Raw genomic sequence first — 21,399 nt, forward strand, 5'->3', positions numbered from 1 at the left:
GCTCCACCCGTTTGTTCCTCCTCCCCTCCCTGAAATCCTGGCAACCACTGATTGTTTTACTGTCCCCATAGTTTCGCCTTTTCCAGAATGTCATATAGTTGGAATCATATAGTATATAGCCTTTTCTGATTGGTTTCTTTCACTTAGCAATGTACATATTTTTATGGTTCCTCACATCTGTTTGTATTGATAGCTCATTTCTTCTTATTTCTGAATAGTATTCCACTCTATGTATGACCACAGTTTATCCACTCACCTACTGAATGCCATCTTGTTTGCTTCCAAGTTGTGGTAATTGTGAGTAGAGCTGCTGTAAATATTCATGGGCAGGTTACTGTGTGGACATAAGTTTCAACTCATTTGGGTAAATACCAAGAAGTGCAACTGTTGGATTGTATGGTAAGATTGTGCTTAGTTTTGTAAGAAACTGCCATGCTGTCTTCCAAACTAGTTGTGCCATTTTGCGTGCTCTCCAGCAGTGAGTGAGAGGTCCTGATGTTTCATATTCTCGTTAGCATTTGGTATTGTCAATTTTCTGGTGTGTAAGGATACCTTGTTGTGTTTATAATGTGTTTTAAAAAAAATTACATTCAGACATCTAGCAGGATCAGGAGTGCTTTAAAAAAAATCAATATTCCTACACCAGAAACTAACACAACATTGTAAATTAACTACAATTAAAAAAAATTAATATTGGATAAATGCTGTACTGATAAGCAGTTCTTTAGAAGTTAGCCAAATAAAAGTTTAGCAAGATGGTCTTATTTTATACTTGGTGAGGTTTTAGCTTAGAGCTTGTCTAATTAGAAAGCCACCTACAAGTGGAATTACTGGGTCTGAGAATGCCCATTTCCTCTTTTTCTAGCTATTGCCAAATTGTTCTTTGAAGGTAGTTATGGTATTTTACTATTCCACTACATGGTATGAGAATACTATTTCCCCGAAATATGCAGCACTTTAAGTATACTTATAACTCCCACTCCTCAAAGAGCTTCTCTTTAGTATGTCTTCTTTTTCCCTCTGTTTGGCCTCATTTTTCTCATGAGCAGATGCCATGGTTTTCTCTTTTTCATTGAGGTATAATTCACATACCATAAAATTCAACCTTTAAAATACATAATTCAGCAGTTTTTAGTTCACTCACAAGACTGTGCAGGTATCACCATCTAATTCCAGAACATGTTCATCACCCCCAAAAGAAACTCAGTCACTCCCCATTTCCCTCTTCTCCCAGCCCATGGCCACTATCGATCTACTTTCCTCTTCCATGTTGGCTGTTTCATATAGATGGAGTCACGTAACATATGGGTCATTTGTGTAGCCTCTCACACCCAGCCCAGTGCCCTCAAGGCCCATCCATGATGTAACACTAGTAATGACTAATGATGTTGAGAATCTTTTCACATAACCATTTGTATATTTTCTTGGGAAAAACATCTGTTCAAATCAAATCCACTTTTTAATTGGGTTGTCTTTTTGTTGTTGAATTCTTTATGCATTCTGGATACTAGACTTTCATCGGATATGTGATTTGCAATTATTTGAAGTCCAGTTTGTATATATTTTTTTGGTCTGTTGTGCTTTAGGTGTCATATATTAGAAACCATTGCCTAATCTGAGGCCATGAAGATTTACACCTATGCTTTCTTCTATGAGTTTTGTGGGTTTTGCTCTAATATTTCGGTCTTGATCTGTTTTAGTTAATTTTTGTATATGATGTGAGGTAGGGATCCAAAACCATTCTTTCACATGTGGAAATCCACTTGTTCCAGCCATGATCAGTCTTTTTTTTTTTAACCTTCAGTTTTATTTTTAATTTATTTGTTTATTATTTATTTATTTTTTGCCGTATTGGGTCTTTGTTGCTGCCTGCGGGCTTTCTCTAGTTGCGGTGAGCGGGGGCTACTCTTCATTGCAGTGTGCGGGCTTCTCTTGTTGAGGAGCATGGGCTCTAGGCACGCAGGTTTCAGTGGTTGTGGCTCGCGGGCTCTAGAGCACAGGCTCAGTAGTTGTGGCCCACAGGCTTAGTTGCTGTGCGACATGTGGGATCTTCCCGGACCAGAGCTCGAACCCATGTCCCCGGCATTGGCAGGCGGATTCTTAACCACTGTTCCACCAAGGAAGTCCCCATGATTAGTTTTGATTGGTCGTTTAGTTTGACAGTATCCTCTTCACAAAACAGCTAAGGTGTGGGTAGATGAACTCTTTTAGCATTAGATTTCAGTGTATTCAGGCTAGAAACTTCATTTCATTTGAATTGACCTTTTTTTCTGAATAGTGCTTTCTTTTGGTTGAATTTATATCATATGTATTCAATCACAGTAGTGCGTTGGGTATATGAAAATCCATAAATATATAATGTTATTAATGGGTCCTGATATATAAACTATATAAAATGATTTATTATCATTTCTAAGAATAAAAATACTTTTCTAAGTAATAAAAATGCCATTTCTAAGAATAAAAATTTTGATTTGTATTTGTTATCGTAAATCTTACCTAAAAATGTTTTTGACTATGGCATTTCTCTTCTTGTATTCACTAGAGCTTCATAGAAAGCTTCCCATCTGGCCTTTGCAGTAATTTCGGTATTGGGAAAGAGCTAGGCACTTGCTGATGAATTCACTTATTTTTCTGAACATATTAAACCCTGTCCTCTTTTGGAACCAGTTATGCACGAGTTTGAAAAGTTTTATTTTTAAATTATATGACTGAAAATTATAGCAAGTTGTATAAGGATTATAAGGTACTATATCTTATTTAACATTTTGCATACATCTAACTTTTAAGGTGGGAACGTTCATTAAGGCTTCATGAAACCTAATTACATAGAGTGAATGATAGCCTAGTTTCTCCTGCTTTCATTTGGCATCTGTGGTGTGGTCTCTGTTTCATAAAGATTGAAATAAATGTTCATTTTATTTTATCAAACAACGAGAAAACTCTAGAAATTTGAGAGAAGAATGCAGGCTTGCAGGTAAATGCCAAAAATATCCCACGCCATATGTTTTATTTATTTTTTGATTATGCCTAAGTTTAAACTAAGTCAATTAATTAATTGACTTAGCCAATCCAAATGACTGGCTTTGAAAGTGAGCTAATAGACTTCAACATTTGGCTGTTTTGATTGTTAGGGTGATTTTCCCCTCTTTTCATATTGCTTTGTATGCCTCTATTTTGTATCATATCACCGGATGAGAGCAGATAATCTTCTCCAGCAAAGTTCTCTGTTCAAAAATACAAGGCAGCTGAATACTTACATTTATTGAAAAAAATTCACGTATTAAGTGGACCTGTGCAGTTCAAACCCCTGTTGTTCAAGGGTCAACTGTAATTGTACTTTTCTGATAGAACCTACGAGCAGGTGCTTAAGCCTCATTTAAATATTACCTGTACTTTTCAATTTCTCCTTGCATGTCTTCCCTTCTCACTTTTACATAGTTTGTTTGTGTTTCCTTTTTTCCATAGGTTGCAGTTGTTCTGATGGATACCCAGGGGGCATTTGACAGCCAGTCCACTGTGAAAGATTGTGCTACCATCTTTGCTCTAAGTACCATGACTAGTTCTGTTCAGGTAAGACCATTTGACTAGGAAAAAAGTTTGTAGAAGAAATAAGATGAAGAGAATACATCTTTCAGTTATTGTTCTGTTATCAGCATTCCTATGGTGATATGTAAATGTTCTTTTTAGACTACAGATATAAGTTAAGCTCTTACATGCTTAAGAAGGAGCCTAAACTATTTTTCCATTTTGATCATAAATATATGTAGTATATTCCAAGAAAACTCTGAAAAGTGAAAATCAAAATTATATCATTTACATCATACAGGAAATGTAGATTTGGTAAAAATTGAAGAAAACTATATTTTAAAGTGTAAAGGAAAGATTATGTGATTTCAACATTATATGCATAGTTTTCCAAAAGACATGTTATTACTGTTTAAACAGACCTCATATTCTTATATGCAGACCTTTCATTGTACAAAGCTTCTGTTCAGTCCTTTAGCCTTATTTGGGATTCATTTGAAGTAAGCTAGAGTAGAATAAATCTGGACTTTTGTTTTCTAGATTTATAATTTGTCCCAGAACATTCAGGAAGATGATCTTCAACAGCTACAGGTATATATTTCTCATAAAAATGTTAATATATCATTTAAAAGTTTTAAGACTGAGATAAGTTTTACAACTGAGTAGTTTCAGCCAAAGATTGAAACATGGAGGAAGGCTTGGGGTTCATGGTAATCCTGCATTCTGTATCTGTGGCTGGAGTGGTCAGGGAAGGCCTTAGTGAGTTGAGCTGGGAACCGGAAGAAAGTGGGTGGGTCAGTCCTGCAGATATATTGGGGGGAGGGGTGTGGGGAGTGGTGCAGGGGAGGGGACAGCAGGAAGAAAGACCCTGAGGTGGAGTGTGCTTGTCAGGATCCAGGAACAGCAAGAAGGCCAGTGGGTGGGGTTGGAGGGTGAGACAGGAGAAGGCCAAGTGATGAAGTCAGAGAGGCATTCAGCTTCCAATGATGCCCTGCCTTTGTAAGGACTTGGGCTTTTCCTCTGGGTGAGACGGGAGCCATGTTTTGATCAGAGGAGTGATATTATTTGACATATTATGAAAGGATCACCCTGGCTGTTGTGTTTAGAATAGATTTTTAGAGGCACAAGTGTGCATTCAGGGAGACTGGTTATGGAGCTATTGCAATAATTCAGGCGAGGTTAAATAAATTCATATTTATAAAATGCATAGGATCATGTGCCTGGAAAACAGTATGTGCTTAGTAACTGGTAGCCATTACTTATTATACCTATCACTGCTACTGTTATTAGTCATTGTCTCCTCTTCTCCATAGTAGCAGTTCTTTTTTGGGGGGCTACTTTGGGTCTTCGTTGCTGCGCGCAGGCTTTCTCTAGTTGCGGCGAGTGGGGGCTACTCTTCGTTGCGGTGCGCGGGCTTCTCATCGCGGTGGCTTCTCTTGTTGCAGAGCACGGGCTCTAGGTGCGCGTGCTTCAGTAGTTGTGGCACACGGGCTCAGTAGTTGTGGTGCACGGGCTTAGTTGCTCCACGGCATGTGGGATCTTCCCAGACCAGGGCTCGAACCTGTGTCCCCTGCATTGGCAGGCGGATTCTTAACCACTGCGCCACCAGGGAAGCCCCGAGGGAGAAATTTTTAAAAAAATATTTATTTGCTTATTTATTTGGCTGCATCAGGTCTTAATTGTGGCATGTGGGATCTTTTGTTGTGGCGCACGGGCCCTCTAGTTGTGGTGCGAGGGCTCCAGGGCGCGTGGGCTCTGTGGTTTGTGGCACGTGGGGTCTCTAGTTTAGGCACGTGGGCTTAGTTGCCCTGCGGCATGTGGGATCTTAGTTCCCTGACCAGGGATCGAACTCACATTCCCTGCAGTGGAAGGCAGATTCTTAACCACTAGAGCACCAGGGAAGTCCCGAGGGAGAATTTTTTTACCAAGATGTCAAAGGTAGAAGACAAAAGAAAAAAAGGGGCTAGATTTGATTCCATGTAAATTACAAAAACAGGGTTCTGAACCGGAGTTCGTTACCTGTTAAGTGCTGAGGGAGAGAGATGCCCAGGTATCAGAGGTCCCAGTCTGGGGGACTGGGAAAGGTTTCCTGGTGGAGATATTCCCTTCACTCTGTGCCTTCCTCATAGAGCCTAGAATTAAGCTCTCTAAATGGGTAAGATGATATCTATCATTGTAATATTTTTTCTCCTTTTAAAAGTTAATAATGTATAATATTACTGATGAAATTAGAAATATTATCCTTTGAAAAAACTGGGCACTTTGGATAAGGCTGAAGTCCCCCTCTCCCCCTCCCCAGAGGTAACCACTATGCCTATCAGTTTTGAATATATCCTTTCTATTCCCTTCCTGCGTTCTGTAAACAGGTATGTATCCCTATAGGAAATATATGACATGTGACAGCAAGCCCTTATCCAAACGCTTTGAGGCTACATGTGTTTTGGAGTTCAAATTTTTTTAGATTTAAAATTAAAAAATTTTTTTTGAATTTACTTATTTCGTTGTGCTGGGTCTTTGTCGTGGCACTTGGGATCTTGGTTGTGGCATGCGGTATCTTTAGTTGCAGCATGTGTGATCTTTAGTTGCAGCATGTGAGATCTTTTAGTTGTGGCATGTGGGCTCTTAGTTGCGGCATGCAGGATCTGGTTCCCTGACCAGGGATCGAATCCGGCCCCCCTGCACTGGGAGCACGGAGTCTTAACCGCAGGACCACCAGGGAAGTCCCGTTTTTGGATTTTAGATAGATAATATGGTGCGTATATTATAGCATGATGTCTAGGATAGGAATGGGCATTTGGTTAATACCTTTTAATTAAACACATTAATATTTCTGCAGTGAAATGTGTGACTAATTATATGAAATAGGATAAATTAAACCTATTTAAAGCCTTACATCAGTTTAAGGCAGACTTTCCTCCAAATGAGTTTGCTGCTTAACTTGGGGTTTTAGAGCTTTTTGGATTTCAGAATTACAGATAGGAAATCATGGTTGTATATAGTTTTATAGTGTGTGTTTGTCTTTTTTTATATATAGTATTTTAATTTACCAGGTACTTTTTTTAAAAATAAATTTTATTTATTTATTTTTGGCTGCATTGGGTCTTCGTTGCTGTATGTGGGCTTCCTCTAGTTGCGGTGAGCGGGGGTTACTCTTCATTGCGGTGCGCGGGCTTCTCATTGCAGTGGCTTCTCTTGTTGCAGAGCACGGGATCTAGGTACACGGGCTTCAGTAGTTGTGGTGCGTGGGCTCAGTAGTTGTGGCTCACGGGCTCTAGAGTGCAGGCTCAGTAGTTGTGGCACACGGGCTTAGTTGCTCCGCGGCATGTGGGATCTTCCCGGACCAGGGATTGAACCCGTGTCCCCTGCATTGGCAGGCGGATTCTTAACTACTGCGCCACCAGGGAAAACTGTACTTTTTTAAAAAAACATTTTATTTATTTTTAACATGGTGGTCTGTATTCATAGTTTAAAAGTCAGTAGTCTTGCAGTGTTCATAATGAGCGTCCCTTCTACGTCCCATTCCCTTTCTCCAGAGGCAGCCACTTGTACTCCTTTGGCTGAGTCTTCTGCTATTTGTGTCTACAGTTTTAAAGAACGTGCTTATATTTTTCCTTCTGGATTTAAAAGACTTAAGTATTATTTCTTATATAAAATTAGGATTTCTCTCTCTTTACAACTCTCCTACCCCTCACTCAGTTTCCTTCCTCTCATCTTCCCAGTAGTTAACGTTGCAATTTTTGGTGAAAAAAGTATTTGTATTTGCCTTATTATATGGATATATGTATATGTTCTTCATAACTGAGGTGTCTTATATCAGTCTTTTCATTAGTTTAGTGTTCTTTGCTTATCAGTAATGCGTCTGCAAAGGAGAGACTCAAAAAATGTCTCAGTCTGATCTTAATACTTTAGGTTCTGTTTTATTTTTCCTTGGGGAGGCATGACTTCTTGGCCTGTGTTTTCTTCCTTTAGTCTGGAGTGCTTCTTCTAGACCTGGGGCATAGCCGTCATCCTAGTAATTTATTTATTTATTACAATTATTTGTTTATTTGTTTATTTGTTTATTTTGGCTGCGCCAGATCTTAGTTGTGGCACGCGGGATCTTTGTCGCGGCACGTGGACTTCTTTGTTGTGGCATGCAGAATCTTAGTTGCAGCTTGTGGACTTCTTAGTTGTGTAATGTGAACTCTTAGTTGTGGCATGCATGTGGGATCTAGTTTCCCGACCAGGGATTGAACATGGGTCCCCTGCATTGGGAGCATGGAGTCTTACCCACTGGACCACCAGGAAAGTCCCTATTTTCTTTCTTTTAATAAAAAATTATTTTTATTATTTTTGTGTGTGTGTGATAAAAACTTTTAAAACTCTTAGCAACTTTCAAGTATACAGTACAGTATTATTAACTACAGTTGACCCTTGAACAACGTGGAGGGTTAATCTGCATATAACTTGGCATATTACCTTTAAGTTTCATCCATGTTGCCACAGATGACAAGATTTCCTCCTTTTTAAAGACTGAAAAAGATTCCCTTGTGGTATATATAATCCATTATGTATATATGTATAATATATATAACATTTTTCTTATCTATTCTTCCATTGACAGACACTTAGATTGTTAGATTGTTTCTGTATTTTAGCTATTGTGAATAATGCTCCTGTGAACATGGGAGTGCTGATATCTATTTGAAATAATGGTTTTGTTTCCTTTGGATATATACCAAGAAGTTGGATTGCTGGATCATATGGTAGTTCTACTTTTAATTTCTTGAGGAACCTCCATACTGTTTTCTGTAGTGGCTGCACTAATTTACATTCCCACCAAGAGCGGACAAGGACTCCCTTTTCTCCACATCCTCTCCAACACTTGTCTTTTTGATAATAGCCATTCTGACTGGTGTGAAGTATAGCTCGTTGTGGGTTTGATTTGCATTTCCCTAATGATTAATTATGTTGAGCACCTTTTCATGTGTCTGTTGGCTACATGTATGTCTTCTTTGGGAAAATGTCTATTTATATCCTCTGCCTGTTTTTTAATTAGATTTTTTTGGGGGGACTGTTGTGTTGCATAAGTTCTTTATATATTTTGGATATTAACCTCTTATCTGACATGATTTGGAAATATTTTCTCCCATTCGGTACATTGCCTTTTCATTTTGTTGATGGTTTCTTTTGCTGTGCAGAAGCTATTTAGTTTGATGTAGTTCACTTGTTTATTTTTGCTTTTGGTGTCAAATCCAAAGATTGCCAATACTTATGTCAAGGAACTTACCACCTATGTTTTCTTCTAGGAGTTTTATGGTCTCAGGTTTTACATTCAAGTCTTTGATCCATTTTGAGTGAATTTTTGTGTATGGTGTAATATAGTAGTCTAGTTACATTCTTTTGCATATAGCTGCCCAGTTTTCTCAACACCATTTATTGAAGAGACTCTCCTTTCCCCATTGTGTGTTCTTGTCCCCCTTTTCCAAAATTAATTGACCATGTATATGAGGGTTTATTTCCGGGCTCTCTATTCTGTTCCATTGATCTGTGTGTCTGTTTTTATATCAGTACTGTACTGTTTTTTTTTTTTTCGCGGTATGCGGGTCTCTCACTGTTGTGGCCTCTCCCGCTGCGGAGCACAGGCTCCGGACGCGCAGGCTCAGCGGCCATAACTCACGGGCCCAGCCGCTCCGCGGCACGTGGGATCTTCCCGGACCAGGGCACGAACCCGTGTCCCCTGCATCGGCAGGCGGACTCTCAACCACTGCGCCACCAGGGAAGCCCAGTACTGTACTGTTTTGATTACTAAAGTTTTGTAATATAGTTTGAAATCAGGGCCGGGCAATTTCTTTTCGATTCCTTTCTCAGTTGGATCCCATTTAATCTCTTGTTTATTCTGTCCATCATTGTATGCATTCTCCAGTAGCTTCCTGAGAAAGGCTGCATAGGAGATAACATTTTTGAGGTCTAGTAAATCTGAGCATGTGTTAATTTTATCCTAGAATTATAGGAAGTAATTTTGTTTTAGAATTGAAGGCATTGTTTCATTACTTTCCAGCTTCCAGTGTCTCTGCTGAAGTCCCACATCATCTGATTCCTTTGTATGTGACCTTTTTGTTTCTCTCTGACGCTTTTAAGATCTTCTGATTCTTGGCATGAATTTTCATGGTTATGTACTTTAGTGTGGGCTTTTTCTTCGTTCTTGGTACACTCATATCCTCAGAAAGATAGACGTTGCAACTGTTGTAACCAAGAAATAACAGGATGCTGGTATAAAGCAACCTTCAGAAAACCAGAAAGAGCTCCTGGAAATTACAACTATGACAGCAAAAATGGAAAATTCAGTACAGGAGGAGTTAGAAGGTGAATTGGAGAGAATTCTCCTAACAGGTTGACTAAAAAGACAGAGAGTAGAAATCAGTAGGAGGGGAGGTAGTGGAGCATTGAGAGAAGAGAAAAGCAGAGGAGAGAGATAGAGCGGGGAGGAGAGAGAAGGGAAAGGGGAGGAAGAGAGGAGAGGGAGAGGTGGAGGAGAAGGAAAACGGAGGGCACTGAAAAATAGGAAAATTTGAGGATCAATTCAGGAGAGGCTTAACATGTTGGTAATCGATATTAGTAAAACAGAACACAGAAAATGGAGGGAGAGAAATTATAAAAGGATTAAGATGATGTTCTAGAATTGAAAGACATGAATTTTTATCTTCCTTGCTAGAAGCTTTTCTCAAAGGTGTGGTGGTCCCTGGTCATCTGTATTTAAGAGTGAGCCACTAAAATACCAACGGGGAGCCTTTGGTGAGAGAGTGGCCTCTTGTGCTGGTTTGGATCACCAGTGAGATCATTGGGCAAGATTATTTAGTTATTTTGTTGCAGCCCCTAAATGTCAGTATTTGCAGACTATTATTCTTGGGTTGTCAGTTTCTCCAGAGACATCTTTAAACTCCTACCTGGGTAGGTAAAGCTTGCTGCGGCTCCAGCAGGGTGAGAGGCCCAAGGAATCTTACTGTGGCACATGTAGACTTGACTTAAGTACCTGTTTCCCGTAAGGTAGGGGACTTACTCCCATCTTCAGCTGAGTTTGGTTTCAAAGTCTAAATTCTTTTTGGTTCACTTCCCATCTTCTGTGAGGGAAGGAAGGGGATTGGAGCAGGCGGAGGGAGCAGGATCTGGGAGTGTCGGTGATCCCTCCACAGACTTCCAGCCATTTCCCAGCTCCCTCACGTCCTCCGTCAGGGTGACTGGTGCTTCTAATTTCTGAGCCTTTCAGGGATTCTGCTGAGAGACTCTGCTTGTCTCTTTCTGGCCCTGCCTCACAGATTTCTTAGCAGGGCGGAGAAAGCCAAAACCCGAGCCAGTTCTCATTTGTTTTCCTTCCAGAGTGTTTGTGACAACTCCTCTTTTTCATATAATTTGTGATCCTCTCTGTCCTGTGAGTTAACAATTTTTAAACTTCGTTTTGCTTTACTTTTTAATGAGGCTTCATGAAGAAATAGAGGTAAATGTATGTGTAGACCCTGACTTTGAAGAATTCGTTCATTGGGTCATTTGAATGGCATGCATCCTACAGGCCCAGTACATGCTACTGTTGCTGCTGGAGGTCCCGTAGTGCACAGAACAGACAAACGTCCTTGCCGTCACGAAGTTTAAATGCTAGTAGTGAAGACAGACACTAATCAAGATAAATAAAGGTATATTATGTTAGGTAGTGAGACAGGTGAAGGAGAAAAATTTCACAAGGACATGGGGTAGGAAATACTATGTGGAAAACTAATCTTTTTAGGTAGATGGCCATGGGAGGCTTCATTGAGAAGGAGTCATTGGAGTAAAGACCTGAAGAAGTGAGGGAGCCGATTATGCAGATGTTTGGGGGAAGAACACTGCAGGCAGAAGGAGGAGTGAAAACAAAGGCCCTAAGGCAGCAGTGCGCCCTGCAGGTTTGAGGAACATCAAGGAGGGCCAGTGTGACTGGATCACACTGTAAGGACTGGCTTTTATCCTGAATGAGGTTGGAGGGTTTTGAGCAGAGGTATGATGTGGTCTGACTAACCTTGTGTATGACAGAGCCACCATGGCCGCTGTAGTGAGAAGAGTCTGTGGGGGGCAAGGGCTGACGCGGGAGAAACTACTGCAATATTGTAAGCCACATGGAAGTTGTGAGTGGTTGGATTTTGGGTTTGCTAATGAATTGGGATGAGAAATGTGAGAGAGAGGAATAGTCAAGATTATTTTAAGGTTCATGACTCCTGCGGGCTTTTGAAACTGTAGAATTTTGGTCTCAGATAAGTACTGTTCAGTCTGTTAAATGAATTATTTGCTATAGAATAGCCATAGAAATACTTTATATAATATTGCCTTACAAACCATAACTCTTCTTTTTTAAAGCTCTTCACAGAATATGGTCGTCTGGCGATGGATGAAATTTTCCAAAAGCCCTTCCAGGTAGAGTATTAACTATAAATATTTAAGTCATATCTTTGTTTTAGTTCAGAGATGAGCAAACTACAATCCACAGGCCAGGTCTGGCCAGCTGCCTGCTTTCATGTGACCTGTGAGTTAGGAATTGAAAAAAATCAAAAGAGGAATAATATTTCATGACATATGTAAGTTATTTGAAATTTAAATGTCAGTGTCCACAGTGGAAGTTTTATTGGAACACAGCTACACTCATTTGTATCGTCCATGGCTGCTTCTTGCTACAGCAGCCTGAAATATTTACTCTGTGGCCCTTTACAGAAAGTTTGCTGACCCCTGCTTTAGCTAATTGTTTTATGAGGGTAAGAATGCATAGTAGGGCTTCCCTGGTGGCGCAGTGGTTGAGAGTCCGCCTGCCGATGCAGGGGACGCGGGTTCGTGCCCCGGTCCGGGAAGATCCCACATGCCGCGGAGCGGCTGGGCCCGTGAGCCATGGCTGCTGAGCCTGCGCGTCCGGAGCACGTGCTCTGCAACGGGAGAGGCCACAACAGTGAGAGGCCCGCATACCGCAAAAAAAAAGAAGAAAAAAAAGAATGCATAGTAAACCTCAGTAAGATTAGAGGATCTCTAAGTATTATTGTTTTAGTTTTCTTTTCCTTTCTGACGTTAAAAGTAGATCTCATTTTATGAGTAACTAGTGCCGTATGTTTTTCTTGTCCTCCACCATATTCCTCATACTTGCGTTTCGAGCAGAGCCCCGAATTTAACATTTTCTCATCAGTCTCTTCCTATTAACCCATGAGAACAAAAATATCAGATGGGATATTGACCTCACATATGGTTTATACATGTTCTGCTAGTGTTTATAAGGTTTCTAAGACATTACAGAGTAGATAAATCCTTCAGCACATTTTCTTGCCCCCTTTGAAGAAGCTGGCATTATGCAAAGAAGTATTTGAATGGTTATTTTGAAAATACATTTATGCAGTATTATAATACATTCTGCTCTCTTTCTAAACAGACACTGATGTTTCTGGTTCGAGACTGGAGTTTCCCTTATGAATACAACTATGGACTACAGGGGGGAATGTCGTTTTTGGAAAAGCGTCTACAGGTAAGTAGAAATATAATCTTCTGAGGAATTACCTGAAGTAGTGATAACTTTCTCATTTGCCTTTAGCTATTGTATTTCAAGCACATCATAGAAAATTACCTTGTGTTTTGAACACTCCGGAATATTAGCGCAATAATAATATTCATGGTAAGATTAGAGAACCCATGTATATAACTCACAGGGATTGGAGAGCAGAGCCCTGTGCAAAAGCCCAAGCTTTAATTGCAGTTTCTGTTTCACATTTTACACGTGGGTCCATATGTGCCTTTTCTTTCTGGTGTGGATACAAACAGGCTTCAAAACACAGAAGTCAGGATTCCCTGGTGGCTCAGTGGTTGAGAATCCGCCTGCCAGTGCAGGGGACACGGGTTCGATCCCTGGTCCGGGGAGATCCCACATGCCGCGGAGCAGCTAAGCCCATGCACCACAACTACTGAGCCTACGCTTAGAGCCTACAAGCCACAACTAGTGAGCCCACGTGCCACAACTACTGAAGCCCGCGTGCCTAGAGCCCATGCTCTGCAACAAGAGAAGCCACCGCAATGAGAAGACTGGGAACCGCAACGAAGAGTAACCCCCACTCGCCGCAGCCAGAGAAAAAGCCCGCACTCAGCAACGAAGACCCAACACAGCCAGAAACAATAAATAAATAAATAAAATAAAAATAATAAATAAACTTATAAAAAAAACAAAAACAAAAACAACCACAGGAGGCCTCTGTCAATCACTGCTAATTGGTTAGACCCTGCTTCATGCCCACAAACCTTCCCTTATTCTTCCTAAGTCTTGTGTAATACTCTTTTTTAAGAAACTCTTTAGTTGCTGTTCTTTGATAGCTCTAGGAGCCAAGCCATGGTTAATCGATTTTATGCATTTATTGCTTCTTAGGGTTCTGAGTTTTCTCATTGGAAAACACCTAGGCCACTACGATCCATTAGAATTGGGAAGTCTCTCCTTTGTCATATACTAGTGGTTGCTGGTGAGGAAGATCAAATGGTCTTTTGTAAATTGTCGGCCTTTATTGGCAGGTGAAAGAACATCAACATGAAGAAATTCAGAATGTCCGAAATCACATTCACTCATGTTTCTCCAGCGTCACCTGTTTTCTGCTACCACATCCAGGGCTCCAGGTCGCCACAAGCCCTGACTTCGATGGCAAATTGAAAGGTGTGTTTCAAATGATGTTATTTTATACATGTGATTTTATGTTTGGAATTAAATAGTGACCAGAAAATATCAATTGTGAATAGTAAATGCTAAGAGAGATAGTATGTTCTCTTAGAAAGAATAGTATTTAGAATCTAGTTCAGTTTTTGCTCCTGCCTTACTGTGACCATAGTTTCTCCATCTGAAATGGTTGTGCTAATACCCATTAATGATCTTTCTAAGGGAGACGTTACGATTACTGGTTTACAAGAGATAAAAGTGCTAAAAAAGGGAAAACTTATCATTAGCTCATTTTTATGATGTAAAATTAAATTCCCAAACAAAGGTAGCATGATGCACGGCATGGCTATTGTTTTCATCTTATTTGTGATTATAGCAAAACTTGATGCTGGGTCATGAGTTAATATCAGGAAGTGCTGACTAGACGGTAGCTTAGAGAAATCAGAGGTGGGACACTTGGGTTCCATTGTCTTATTTTTGTTCCTTTTTCACTGAGACCTTGAGTCATTTAATGGCTAGTCCTCAGTTTACACGTGTGTTAAACTAAGTGCTTTTGTTTATAAACTTTATCTGAGCTTCTTAGGTTCCGAGTAAAGTAGAAATAATAATAGCTGCCGTTTTTAGAGGCCAGCTGTGTTCCCAACTGTCAGTCTCTCCAGGCTGCTATGACAAAATACCATTGACTGGGTGGTTTATAAGCAACAGAAATTCATTTCTCACAGTTCTGGAGGCTGGAAATCCAAGATCCGAGTGCCAGCATGGCTGGGTGAGGGTTCTCTTTCTGGTGTTAAGAGTTCTGATTGTAGCATCTCTTTCATAGGAGCACTAATCCCATTCTTGAGGGCTTCACCTTCGTGACCTAATCACCTCCCAAAGGCCCCAGCTACTAATACCATCACCTTTAGGGGTTAGGATTTCAACCATATGAGTTTTAGGGGCACACAGACATTCAGACAGTAGCACCAGCACTGTGCTCTTTACTTTTATACTTTATGTTCCCAGTAATTCCATGGAGTTGGTATTTCCTTTATCTTAAAAATGAAGAAGCTGGCTTAGGAAAGTTAAGTAACTTGCTCAAAGTACTCAGCTAGTAAGTAGTGGGGCAGAGATTCACATCCCCGTCCTTCTTGCCTCAAAGCCTTACTGTGCTAAACTAGAAGTTCTGTTATATTGGGGAAGTCATTTAGAGGATATATACTGTTTGGTTAGTAGGAGAACTTGCCTTTTGAAGTGGGAATTTTTCATAGCCTCATATTAAATGTAAAATGCATCTTTTTCAGTTTATTTGGCTCAGTTGATTCAAGACACTTAATATGCTTGTTCAACCTAAGATTTACATTCCAGCTGGTCTTAATATTGCAAAAGAAATCGAGTTTGAGAGACTTACCTTTACCTTCTATTTGTCACCTGTGTGATATTTTTATGTGGTTGGCAGCTTTCCTGAGCAGGAAACTTCCACAGCCTATTGGTTGGCAATTCAGAAATCCGAGGTTGGGGCCTGGCTTTGGAGAGAAATCTGCTTAGGCAACACTTTGTGAGTTAGGTAGGAGAGAAAGTTGAGTGTGTAGGTGATGTGTTCTTTTAGGGTTATAACGTTCCATTATTAGACATACTTTTACCAAACCTAAGCTCTGGTTTGTTCATCACTGGTAGGGAAGATGTCCAGTGGAATTCTTTTTTTTTTTTAAGTACTTGATTTTCATTTGAATTTAAAAAAATTTATTCATTCATTCATTCATTCATTCATGCTGCACCAGGTCTTAGTTGCAGCATGCGAACTCTAGTTGTGGCATGCATGTGGGATCTAGTTCCCCAACCAGGGATCAAACCTGGGTTCGATTGGGAGTGCAGAGTCTTACCCATTGGGCCACCAGGGAAGGCCCCCAGTGGAATTCTCAACTGAGGATGTTTAGGAGAGGGTGGGTTAGAATGACTCTTCATGCCTGTTCTCTTGTCTTAGGGTGGTCTCAGGTTATCGGGCATAAACATGCAGAATGACATTCCTCTGTATTACTAAACATTTAAATATTTCAGAACATTCTTTTTTTTTTTAATTTATTTATTTATTTTTGGTTGTGTTGGGTCTTCACTGCTGTGCGTGGGCTTTCTCTAGTTGCGGGGAGCGCGGGCTACTCCTTGTTGTGGTGCACGAGCTTCTCATTGCGGTGGCTTCTCTTGTTGCAGAGCACAGGCTCTAGGCGCGCAGGCTTCAGTAGTTGCGGTGCGCAGGCTTCAGTAGTTGCGGCACGCAGGCTCAGTAGTTGTGGCTCACAGGCTCTGGAGTGCAGGCTCAGTAGTTGTGGTGCATGGGCTTGGTTGCTCTGCAGCATGTGGGTTCTTCCCGGACCAGGGATCGAACTCGTGTCCCTTGCGTTGGCATGCGGATTCTCAACCACTGAGCCACCAGGGAAGCCCCCAGAACATTCTGTTTTAAAATTCATTTTTATCATGGTATTCCAGGAAATAGAAGAGCTTTTTAAAGTTCTGTAACCCTGACTTCTGAAATTTTGCATTGCAATACAATATGTAATGCATGTTGTAATACAGTATGCATATTGTATTAGGTTCTTAGGACTGCTGTAACAAAGTGCCGCAAACGGCGTGGCTTAAGAAAAGAAATTCATTCCCTAACAGCTCAGGAGACCAGAATTCCGAAAATAAGGTGTTGGCAGGGTAGATTCCTTCTGGAGGCTCTGAGGGGGAGTCTGTCCTGTGTTTCTCTTGGTGGTTGCTGGCAATCCTTGGCATTCCTTGGCTTTTAGTTTCAGTATTCTGATTTCTGTCTCTGTGGTCACATGGCCACCTTGTGTCTGTGTTCTCTCTTCCTACGAGGACACTGCTCTTTGAATTTAGGTCCCACCCATATCCAGTATGATCTCAACTTAACTAATGACATCTGTAAAGACTCTATTTTTAAGTAAGGTCCCATTCTGAGATTCCAGTGGACATGCATTTTAGGGGGGGGACACTGCTCAACCCCATACACATATTTACAAATATGAAGGGTTTATTACTAAATATTAAGTGTGCTAAGTTTCATATTAGATTTATAAAACAGGGAATAAATTCTATATAAGCAAACTTTAGTCTCATTATTATGTACTATTTGCTTCCCTCATACATGATTGAACTATAAAACACATTTATAGGGTTAAAATTTTTCCTTTGCTACGTGAAAAGGCAAGTCCCAAAGGAAGAAATACAAATGATTAAGACATATTCATGAAAATATGTGTTGCATAACAGTAATCAAGAAAGTACAAATGTGTCGGTACACAGTCTTTATGTGACAGTATCAACATTTCAAATGTTCACGTCTTTTGATCCACTATTTCACTTTTAGGAAATTACCCTAAGGGACTATCCATATGTAAGTAGATAAAAATATGTGGACAAGAATACTACTACTGTGGCATTATTATTATAATAGTGAATAATTGGAAACAACCCAAATATGTATTTTTGAGGAATTGGTTAAATTATGGTACATCACACAAAGGAATGAAAAGAAGTCATTTAAAAGGATAAGATAGATAAATGGATCTATCTGTATTTACATAGAAAGATATTCATGATACGTTATTAAATGTAAAAAGATTGCAGAGTAGCATATATTGTAAGATCCTAATTATTGAAAAATATGTACATATAAGGATGTTTTTAAAAGGAAAGTTTTGAAAAATAAAAATTTCCTTTTTTATTTCACTTTAAAAATATGTTAATATTAGTTTGCCCTGGGACTTCCCTGGCGGTACAGTGGTTGAGAATCTGCCTTCCAATGCAGGGGATGTGGGTTCTATCCCTGGTCAGGGAACTAAGATCCCACATGCTGCGGAGCAACTAAGACCCTGTACCCCAGCTACTGAGCCTGCGTGCCACAACTAGGGAGCCCATGCGCTGCAGTGAAAGATCCCGTATGCTGCAACAAAGATCCTGCGTGCTGCAACTAAGACCCGAGCAGCCAAATAAATAAATAAATAGTAAATAAATTTTAAAAAAACCTTAGAAAAAAATATATTAGTTTGCACTTGTGTGTCTATTTAGGGAACTATATAGTCATTAGGAGGATTGTTCATGAAGAATTCTTGTTAGCTCTGCAAAGATGTATGTACTTTTTAGCTTTGGAGTTGGGTAGTTTGTAATTTTAGGGAACCTTTTAAACAAGATGTTGAAGGGTTTTGAGTGAAGAGTAAATTTAGGGTGCTACATTGCAAATAGTAGGTGACTTGTGAATATTTGGCAAGTGCTTGATTGAGAACCACATAAACTTCATTGTGGGGGGGGATCTTTAAGTAGAGCTGATACATTTCTCAGAGCTAGAAAAATACCTAGACATTTCAATATATTTTCTCAAGTATATTCTTGTACAATGACTTGGTTGAGGTTCTGCAGCCCCGCCCCATATAACCTGGGCAAGACACCATTAGCCTAAGAATGTTTATGTTTAATCCGGAAGAGGATCTTCATGTAGTTTCTGTAGGACATTTAAATTGATTAAGAACTACATTCTGGGGCTTCCCTGGTGGCGCAGTAGTTGAGAGTCCGCCTGCCGATGATGCAGGGGACACGGGTTCATGCCCCGGTCCGGGAAGATCTCACATGCCGCGGAGCGGCTGGGTCCGTGAGCCATGGCCGCTGAGCCTGCGCGTCCGGAGCTTGTGCTCCGCTATGGGAGAGGCTACAACAGTGAGAGGCCCGTGTACCAAAAAAAAGAACTACATTCTGAAGCTATTTTCTGCAAATGTTCCCCTAAGTACTTTAAGGATTGTTTTAGTGGTTTTATTTTATTTTTTTTAAAAATGAATAACCATTTATTCAGAGGTGAACACCTGCCAGACAGTCTTAGTTTTGGTATAATCGGTGCTGAGCTGCTGTTCCTACAGTAGTTAGCTAGGAGATGAGCTCATTTTTGAGACTCCTTTTCAACCGACACAGGACGACTGTCTTCACCATAAAGAAATCTGTCTTCCTTTTTACTAGAGAAGAGAGACCTAATACAGTAACTACTGAATTGTTTAGAAATTAAACAGAAGAGATTGTAGGGAGCAGTCTTCTTGGAGGCCATGAGATTCTGAGATTGTCTCAGTCGTGAGACAGTTCTTGCCTGTTCTGAGTCTAAAACTCATATTTTGGTACAGCCTTCATAGAAACATTAATAGCTGAGGGTCTATGAAATCTGGGTAAAAACATGGATAATACAGTCTGTGGTGTCTAGATCCTGCTGCGTCTCTTGTGAAATAATTGCTGAAGCTCTCATTCTTTCAGTGTGGTGAATGTTGAAACCATAAAAAAATTTATTTTTCTGAATAGGTAATGCACTCACATGTTTAAAATCCCAGAAAAGATTAAGAAGTAAGTATTTAGTGAAAAGTCTCTCTTCCATTTTTGTAGGCTTCCAGAGTTTCTTTTAGTATATGCAAAGCAAATATAAATATACATGGGATAGCATTTTATGTACCCTATGTGTTTTTCACTTCAAGGTTATAAATAATTTGTCCCACTTTTTTTCTTGAAATTTTTTGGTTCCATTTTTCACATTATAATTTATGATCCAGTTTGGATCCAGCTTATTTTCTGAATGGGTACCTATTTGTCTCAACACTATTTGTTGAATAGTCTGACTTTCCCCCACTGGTTGAAATGTCACCTTTATCAAATGTTAAGCCACTAATCAATGTGTAATATAGGGATCAATCCCTTTTTAAAGTTGATATAGGCCATATTTTGGCACCATCCTGAAAAGACTATAGAATTAAGAATATTTAGATGGAGATTGGTACCCATTTACTTAGGTAGGACATTGAAAAACTTAAAAAAATTTTTGATGTCAGGAGACCTTATGATTGATTAGTTATTTAAGATGGGGTGGAAATCAGTGATTAGAAGTATATGTTACTATTTAGAGAAAAATCTCATGTAGATTTCAATTTAGGAGCCATAAATAAATTCTAATTATAAAATTTAAAGCATGGGGGAAAAGTAAATTTTATTAGACTTCTGGAATTGGGGAAGGACTCTTTAAAATTAGAAAGAATAAAAGAAATTATCAAGGAAAAGTGCTGTAGTTTGAATGCATAATAATTAATCTTATGCATATTTACAAAAAAGCAAACAAACTGGAAAAATATTTTAGTTATCATGGTACACATAAGGATAACATATTTATTTACTTGCTGAAGAGTGACTGTATTCTAAGATAAAGGCCCTAATAAATAGTTCACTGAAAAGGAAATCAGCTGATGAACAAATATGAGAGAAAGTTTGGCCTAACTACTAATAAAAGAAATAAAAGCAAATTAAAATAATGACCTACCATTAAATTTTTAAATATGCTATTAGATATCCAAAAGAAAGCATAAGTATTACATGTAAGAAAGGATACATGTAATGTATATATGTAAGGTATGAAACATAATTTAATGAACATCATCAACCCACTACCCAACTTACTATCTAGAACTAGAATTGGCAAACTTTTTCTGTAATGAACTAAATAGTAAATATTTTAGACTTTGTGGGCCTTACAGCTACTCAGCTCTGCTGTTGTAGCAAGAAAGCAGCCGTAGACAATTGTATTAATGAATGTACATGGTTGTATTCCAACAAAACTTTCTTTACAAATATAGTTAGCAGGTCGTATTTGGCCCAAGGGCTGTAGCTTTCCAGAACTACAGAACATTACAAGTACTATTTTCTATACCTGTATGCTTCTTCCCATCTCCCTGCCTCTCTACAGAAATAACCACTATTGTAAATTTTGCTTTTTCTGTCCTTGAATTAAAAAAAAGTTATTACTTGTGTTTGGTTCACTTAACAGTCTATTGCTAAGTTTCTTTAATTTTGAACTTTATAAACATATGTGGCCAACTTGAATTTTTACTGAGCATTTTATTTTTAAGGTTATCTGTATTATTGCATGTAGTTGTAATTCATTCAGTTTCATTGTAGTATAATAGTGCCTTCTGTGAATACAACAGTTTATTCTCAATGGTTTTCTCCAGTTTTTTGCTATTATGACAATGCTGCTATGAACATTCTTGTATGTGTGGATATATGGGAATTTCCCAAGGGTATGTGCTTAAAAGCGGGATTGATGGATATTGGAATATGTAATATAGCTTCACCTTTACTAGATAATGCCAAATTGTTTTCCAAAATTCTTATTCCAGTTTATAGTCCCTTCATCAGTGTATATAAAA

The 21,399-nt window shown here is 39.3% G+C and overlaps 1 protein-coding gene across 5 annotated transcripts in view; it reads left to right on the forward strand.

The window, feature by feature from the left end:
• ATL3 (atlastin GTPase 3) overlaps nucleotides 1-21,399 on the forward strand; it is a 51,045-nt gene that overhangs the window by 16,211 nt on the left and 13,435 nt on the right. For all 5 annotated transcript variants that reach the window (XM_004264254.4, XM_049713520.1, XM_049713518.1 and 2 more), the window contains 5 exons: nucleotides 3,469-3,573; nucleotides 4,069-4,119; nucleotides 11,890-11,946; nucleotides 12,941-13,033; nucleotides 14,062-14,200. In XM_004264254.4, the coding sequence (XP_004264302.2) occupies nucleotides 3,469-3,573; nucleotides 4,069-4,119; nucleotides 11,890-11,946; nucleotides 12,941-13,033; nucleotides 14,062-14,200 (445 nt within the window). The remainder of the gene's footprint in view (nucleotides 1-3,468; nucleotides 3,574-4,068; nucleotides 4,120-11,889; nucleotides 11,947-12,940; nucleotides 13,034-14,061; nucleotides 14,201-21,399) is intronic.

Source organism: Orcinus orca, chromosome 8, assembly GCF_937001465.1.
Source record: "Orcinus orca chromosome 8, mOrcOrc1.1, whole genome shotgun sequence".
Taxonomy (NCBI): domain Eukaryota; kingdom Metazoa; phylum Chordata; class Mammalia; order Artiodactyla; family Delphinidae; genus Orcinus; species Orcinus orca.